This window comes from Oreochromis niloticus, linkage group LG6 (genome assembly GCF_001858045.2).
Source record: "Oreochromis niloticus isolate F11D_XX linkage group LG6, O_niloticus_UMD_NMBU, whole genome shotgun sequence".
Classification (NCBI taxonomy): Eukaryota; Metazoa; Chordata; class Actinopteri; order Cichliformes; family Cichlidae; genus Oreochromis; species Oreochromis niloticus.
The window spans coordinates 38,204,141-38,211,749 of NC_031971.2; the positions used below are offsets into that span (position 1 = coordinate 38,204,141).

The window sequence follows — 7,609 nt, forward strand, 5'->3', positions numbered from 1 at the left end:
TATTCTATTATTCCAGAATTTCACAGATGTGTTTAAATCTAATCAATTGGCTTACAGGTAAGCTTTTTTTTGAGGTGGTTAGGATGGAAACTTCCAGCATGAAGTAATGCATTCCTATCAGTAGGTTTGGAGTACAGAGAGGTGGACAGAGATTTGTTTTGGGGGTTTTTTTTGTTACTTTTATGTCAAGGAAGTTCTTCAGTGCTGTAATTGAGGGTAAATTTATAAGCCTGCAAAATGTCCATTTACTTTGTTTTGTACTTTATTTTATTTAAGAATTCTACAAACTCCAGTAATGTAGTGACTGGTCCCTTCCAGAGTAAAAGTACATCATCTATGTACTGTTTCCAAGACATAATAAGTGGTAGAAAAGGGTTATTTTGGTGGTTATATCCAGGTAGTTCTTCCAGGTGACCAACAAACAAGCAGGCAAAACTGGGCACCATTTTTGTTCCCATTGTAGTGCCAGAAATCTGGAGATTTGGTATGTCGTTAAAAAACAAAATAATTCCTCTGTAGAGCAAAAGCAGCCAGCTTCATGAGGAAAGAGGTAGATGGATATTTTGTAGACCTAGTGTCAAGGAAATGTCCCAGGGTCTCTAGGCCCTGTTCCTGGTTAATATTAGTAGAAAGATTCAATATCAAAAGTGCACAATATCATATCTGTATCAAATGATGGGAAGCCTTTGAGGAAAAGCAAAACGTTAGAGCTATCCTTTTTGTAAGAGTTCAAAGTTGGTACAAAATTCTTGATGTGGAAGTCTGCAAAACTTGATATTCTCTCAGTTAAACTTCCAATTCCAGAAACAATGAATCAGCCAGGCGGTTCTTATAGGTTTTTATGGATTTTCGGTAATATATATAAGAAAGCCCTTCATTGAGCAAAAACGTTTTCTCCTTTGGAGAAATCTCCCCATCGGACAACACCTCTTTTGTGAAGGTGTGATTGGTCCATTTAAAAAAAAAAAATCTGTTTCCTGGCTTTTATTTAAACACAAACTGTTTGACATTTTACAATGACCCTGATGAAGGCCACAAGCCGGCTTTATTCAGTTGGTCACTGAATAAAGTTGTTTCTCATTACATTTGCTTGTGTAGTGTTGCTGGAGTCTCCACATCAAATTAATTACAATAGTCCAGCCTATAAGTAATAAATGCATGAAGTAATTTTTCAGCATCACTCTGAGCAAGAATGTTTTTAATTAAAGGGATGTTGCGTAAATGCAAGAAAGCAGTGCTACATATTTGCTTAATATGCACATTGAAGGACATTTCCTGGTCAAAACTCCAAGATTCCTCACAGTGTTACTGGAGCCCAGGTAATGCCATCCAGAGTAAGAATCTGGTTAGACACCATGTTTCTAAGATTTCTATCTGAATTTAGAAACAGGAAATTAGAGGTCATCTAGGCCTTTATGTCTTTAAAATGATAGTGACTGACATATAACCAGTAAGTCTCGGGTAGTCAACCTCTTTTGCAAATGTTAGGAATAAGTTTGGTTTCTACTTGATACTGTCACAGAGCTGCTGCAAAAGCTTCCTGAACTACAGAAGCCCCCTGTCCCACCAAAGCCTCCATTCAGAGATCCCCAGGTGAGACTTGGTAGATGGTATGAAATCCAGTTTACTGTATACCCAGCGTCAACCATGGGAGTCTTTGCTTATCCATAAAATAAATGAAATGTTAGGGGCTTTTGCATGTCTTTTGCTTTCCTTCAATGTAGGGTGTACTGAAGAGAACGAAACGAAACGAGCCCAGTCTCCTACATTTAAAAGCTCGCGAAGAGATGATTTTTCCAGGTTGGTACACAGAGCCACAGCCATCTAAAGGTCTGGAGCAACGGCGCCGTGAAGTTATCCACCTAACTTCTCAGCCATCCTCTAAAGATGCCACTGACCGACAGGTATGAGAAGAGAATATGTATGAAAAAAGCCTACTATTAAAATTGCAAGAGCCAACGATCTGCAATCTTCAGCTCCCCATTCTGCTGCTTTTATACTTTAGCTGCTAGAGTAGTTTTTGTAATGCAGTGCTATTAAGCTGGTTCAACAAAATATATTAGTCCTTTTATGTGATTATAGGTACTGCTGTCAGTTTTTGTTTTCCGTTTTATACTATTTTTTTTATTACATGTTGGTTGTAGTTCATTCAGTGTTTTTATGAGACAATGCTATTGAGTGACATGGAGGCAAAATCATCAGATTTCTGTCTTTTTGCTAAAGGTTTTGTTGTTGTTGTTTTTTTACTCAAGCCTTTCAACCCTGAACCATGAAATAATTGACAAAATTTAACCAAATGGTGTTTTTTTTAATTGCATATAGTTTGCATGTATGAGCTTTAATTTGTATCATATTTGCTACATCAGCAATTTTTGCAATTTGTTGCTTAATATTGTGTTGTACAATTTGTTTAATTTGGTTTGTTTGGGTTTTTTTAGAAGGTACATCTTACAGTGATAATGTAAACGTCTCAAAACGATCAAATATTCACCTGGGATTAAGGGTTTAAGTTTAAGGGATTGCAGAAAAGCTTTCTGCATTATCATTCTGCCTGGTTTCTAGGCCAAAACTGTATCCAACTATGCATTGCTTCACTTGCATTGTCTGCACAAGGGGCCACAGCCTTAGCTCAGTGGGTAAACAGGTAACCATATGCCACATAGCCAGTGTGGCGCAAGTTCAAGTCCAACCATTGGACCTTTGATATGTGTCTTCGCCTTCTGTCTCCCCACCTTCCTTATCCCCCAGTTTGTTTTCACTGCTGAGCTATTCAATAAAGGCATATACATGCCCTATTTTCTGAAATCATGTGAATGCAATAACTGAAAAGGGAGTCACTTAGGGTGTATGTCATAGCTGCATCTACTACGAGGCTGAGGGGTAGCACTGGTGGCTGCCAGTGTTTATATATTTAGCAGTACACTCTGAGGTTTTTTTTGGTTTTTTTTTTAATCAAATCCAGATAAAATATTAACACTCACTACATTTTTGTGTGCAAACTTTGGCTTTCACCAGTTCTGCACTTTGGAATGATTTAGTATATTTCAACAGCTTCAACATGTTCCTTAAATAATTCAATAATTACAGCAGTTCAACTCAGACCATTCAGCTTTCAGCATTCACACTGCATTTTCTTTAGGAAGTTATTCAAGCTATCATTATAAATCTTTTCACATCCATAAAAGAATCAAACTATTATGAGCTTATGCAGTTTTTTGCTTACCTTTAATGTAGGTTGTGCCAAAGAGACTTGTAAGACCTAAGAAACCGAGTCTCCAACACTTAAAAGCCTCTGAGCAGTCATCCAAACCAAAAGATCTGAAACAAAGGGACCATGAAGCTGTCCACCTACCTCCTCTGCCATCCACTAAAAATGTCCAAGAGGTATGAGAAGTTAATAGGTATGATTTTCAAAAAGCTTGCCCTTAAAAATTGTGTGACCAGTCCTTGTCTGATGTCGAAAGCATTGCACACACAGTCCAGAAAGTACTCTAGTATTTATAAGTTAAAGCTAATTAAAGTAACTACTGTGTCATAAAAGAGGTCCCTTGACATATTCAGGCAGCAATGTAATGTAGTGGTAACACTACACACCTTTAGAGTGGGAGTCGGAAGTTCGATTCCAAAATATATCTAAAGCAATTTTCTGTCATAATTGCCACTATAACTGGGACACTTACCTTCTCTCTTCTTTTCTCAGCCCTTAAAGGATGTGATATCAACCCCTCCTCTCCCAAGGCTTCCCATTAAGAGTTATATACAGCGGGACCCTACTTCCAAATCTCAACTTAACGAGTACCACAGTACTGACTTTGTTTTGACTGACAGTCAAACTGTGATTTCGGGGTCAGATGGTGATGATGCAGGATTGCTAATTGTGAAGCACTGGGAAAAGTATTACAAGAATGTATGCAAGCTTCGATGCATCCCCTTCTTTGCACGCTACAGACTATGGAAACCCTTCTATGTCTGGCACAGAAATGTTTGTGCCAACAAGATGACTTTGGCCAGGGAGTCACTACAAAAAAATTTGTTTATTGTCATTCCGGTATGTGCATGTACAAATTGAGGTCTGTTTTTAGTGATCTCGAAATATTTTCAGAGAGAGAAAGTCTTTGAATTATACAGATTTTAATAAGAGTGTGGTTCTTTGATCGAGTCACGTGATGGAGCGTTTGGGAATGGCCGCACCATAGAGAGTCTCTGGCCCCCCGTCGACCCTACATTAGTTTTTAAAAAGGTAAACGCTCCCAAATAATATATTTCTACACTGCGGTGACTCGCTAGATCAGTGTCCTCGAATTTATTGAGAGACATGGCCACAGGAAGTAAGAAGAAGAGCGTGCAAACCCGAATCTCCACGATGGCGGTGGGGGAAAGTAATGCTAGCAGTGCCAAGGCTAGCCCTGCTAGCCAAGAAGAAGGGCCAGAGATGGATATAAGCGGTCTGTTTGCCGAAATGACTAAGCTTGGAGCTATTCTAAATAATGTTGCGGCCGATGTATCTCACATCAAGTCAGACATGGTGGAATTTAAAAACGCTATAAGTGCAATCCAAACACGGATGACCGAAGCTGAGGGCCGCATCTCAGATGTGGAAGACAAAATGAGGAGCATAACAGAGGATAATGGAAAAAAAAGCTAAAAAGCTTGAACAACTATGGGCCCCAGTAGACGACCAGGAAAACAGAAACCGCAGAAAGAATGTTCGGCTTATCGGTCTGGAAGAGGGTTTGGAAAGTGGTGGCAACATAAATGATTATGTGATGAAGATACTCGCGGATGGCCTAGGTCTACAAGGGGAGGAATATGAGTTGGAAAGATGTCACAGAAGTACGAGACCACACCCAGGACCTGGTCAGCCACCTCGAACCGTGCTGGTGAGATTTCTCCGTTACACTGCACGACAAAAAGTTCTCATGACCGCTAAGCAGAAGAAAGGAACACTGTGGGAGAACTGCCTCTTGTCATTTTATGAAGATATGACCGCGGAGCGAGCGGCGCAGAGGAAGCTTTTCTCCCCAGTAATGAAGAAGTTATGGCAGCATCAGATAAAGCACACCCTGGCACATCCAGCAAAACTTCGATTACTATGGAAAGGCCAGCAGAAGAGCTTTGACAACGTTGAGGAGGCAGAGAAATTTGTACGTCAGAACCTCCAAGAAGTGGTGGAGTAAGGGGTTAGTAAGCTAAATTACATGTATGGGAGCGCATTGTTAATAATTACATAAGACGGGGGCGGGCTCCCTGGGGTGTCGCCGGGACAGCAGGAGGACAGCAGTTCTCTGTCCACGGGACCATCATGGACCAGAGACGGTTTTGCCCACGGGGCTTTTGCGTTGTCATGTTCCTTTTTTGGACGGTGCTATTTCTTTTGTTATGTTCGTTGTTTGTTTTGGGGTTTTTTGTTTTTTTGTTTTGTTTTGTACGGTGGCCCCTAGAGACAAAGCATGTACAAACTCCAAAACACGTACAAATTCCAAATAGCACGCACAAACTCCAAAACACATGCAAAATCCAAAACACGTACAAAATACAAAACACATACACAATACAAAACACGTGCAAACTCCAAAACACGTACAAACTCCAAAACACGTACAAACTCCAAAACACGTGCAAAATACAAAACACGTGCAAACTCCAAAACACGTACAAACTCCAAAACACGTGCAAACTCCAAAACACGTGCAAACTCCACAACACGTACAAAATACAAAACACGTACAAACTCCAAAACACGTGCAAAATACAAAACACGTGCAAAATACAAAACACATGCAAACTCCAAAACACGTACAAAATACAAAACACGTACAAAATACAAAACACGTACAAAATACAAAACACGTACAAAATACAAAACACATGCAAAAAAGCTTTCTGTAAATTTCTGTGTTTTTTTCCTCTTTGTTTTGAAAAGATAAAGGTTTTATTTGCCAGATAATTAGACACTTAAAAACAGCACATTCATGTGTTGTCACTGGGTGTATCGTTGCAATATGACAAATGTCCTCCCTCATAATATGCTTTTTAATATTTATTTAACTTTTGCATTGGTCCTTTCGGTCCTTTCTTGGCCTGCTGCTTTTCTTTAATTTGTTTTTTTTTGTTATAGAAATGTTTTATAGTTTACTGCCCTGACAGGATCCATATGACTCAGTGTGATTTCAATTGTGTCCTTACAAAACATATTTCATTTTGTCATTTAATACTTCAAGCTGTCACCAAATTCACATGCCTTCAGAGACCATTACATATTATTATTTCTACTCCATTAAGAAAATTATTATTCTCTTCTTGTAGCCAGCAGTCAGTTTGCAGCAATATTTTGTTTTAGCATATTCATCCCACTCTCTGTTGAAGCCTCTTTATCTAAGATGTGAATCAGTTCCATAGCTTGGATCATAGACCCCACAGTTTGATTGTTCTCAGCAAATTAAATTGTTCTGCACAAGTTTGGCAGAGTTCTCTCTACAAGTAAAAGTCAGTCTACGTAATGATATACACATGGAATCTTTCTTATCACTGTAGGTTTAGGTTTAGGTAACAGTACAGGGTCAATCAATTGTTGTAGCCTATACTATAATGATTTTTTTAAACATTTTTTTCATTCTTAGTTTGATGGTTATGTTTATTTTAGAACACCTTACATTATAAATGCTTTCAATATTCTTGGGAAAATGTTCGGTCTAAAAAGGCAAAATGGGGATACTGGACATGTTTCTGAATAGGAGAAAATAAAATAAAGTCATGAAGAGCAATAAGTTAACAAGTTGTACTTGTTAACTTATTCCACTAAAATGTAATTTTTTTTTCCCATTATTGTTTTGTTTTTTGTTTTTCATCTAAATTTTACTCTTGATTGTTTTTGTGTAAAAATGTGGAAATGTTTTTGACCATAAAATGTGATTTAAGGTCATCAATCACATGCTCACCCAACTTGCTAAGAGGAAAGTAGATGCCATAGTGACTGAAGTTTGTGAGGCCGAAGTTAAACTAGGGTTCAGTCCCTCTAACTACAGCTCAGCTGGCTGACTTTCTCACATTTGTGGATGAGATTCAAGAGAGGGTGAGACGCTCCTGTTTAATAATTAAATGCGATAAACCAATAAAACAGCAGCTTGTTTTCTTTTTCCTCAGCTTCCTTTCTCTGCTTTACTTGACTCCATATTTCCATTTTTTGTTTTGCTAGATTATAGAAATAAAAGATGAGCAGAAATCAGTATCCAAAATGTACGATCTGATCAACATGTACTCAGTTCCCACACCACCAGAAGATCGTGTGAAGTTTGCCGCACTGGAACCCTTCATTGAGTCATTAAGCTCTGTCACGCTAAAGGCAGTGCTACAGCGGAATGGTACTATGGAAAAGTTTTGCAGCTGCTTGCAGTAGGATATAAAGGAACTCAAACAGGAGGACATGAAAATCCACCTTAAATTGCAGGTATGAGAAGATGATTGCTTTGTTTTTAATTTTGTTGTTATTTTCCTTTTTAATAATGCTAACTAATGGACAATTTTTTTTTTTAAAAACAAAAACAACAACTGCATTCGGTATAATTAAAAGCTTGTGGATTTCAATGTGTAGGATCCACAAATTCTAGAC

At 38.4% G+C, this 7,609-nt stretch overlaps 1 protein-coding gene across 1 annotated transcript; it reads left to right on the forward strand.

The window, feature by feature from the left end:
* Window positions 1–1,058: 1,058 nt before the first annotated feature.
* LOC109202580 (dynein heavy chain 6, axonemal-like) lies at window positions 1,059–4,082 on the forward strand. Its single transcript, XM_019360346.2, has 3 exons — window positions 1,059–1,904; window positions 3,235–3,384; window positions 3,701–4,082. Exons 1-3 carry the CDS (start codon window positions 1,788–1,790, stop codon window positions 4,067–4,069), a joined length of 636 nt encoding a protein of 211 aa, XP_019215891.1. The 5' UTR covers window positions 1,059–1,787; the 3' UTR covers window positions 4,070–4,082.
* The last annotated feature ends 3,527 nt before the right edge of the window (window positions 4,083–7,609 follow it).

Bases quoted from the DNA above. Each gene is read 5' to 3' on its own strand.
- LOC109202580 (XM_019360346.2), top strand. From the start codon at position 1,788: ATGATTTTTCCAGGTTGGTACACAGAGCCACAGCCATCTAAAGGTCTG. The intron at 1,905-3,234 runs GTATGAGAAGAG...CCTTTAATGTAG, and splicing joins AAGATGCCACTGACCGACAG to GTTGTGCCAAAGAGACTTGT. The intron at 3,385-3,700 runs GTATGAGAAGTT...TTCTTTTCTCAG, and splicing joins CCACTAAAAATGTCCAAGAG to CCCTTAAAGGATGTGATATC.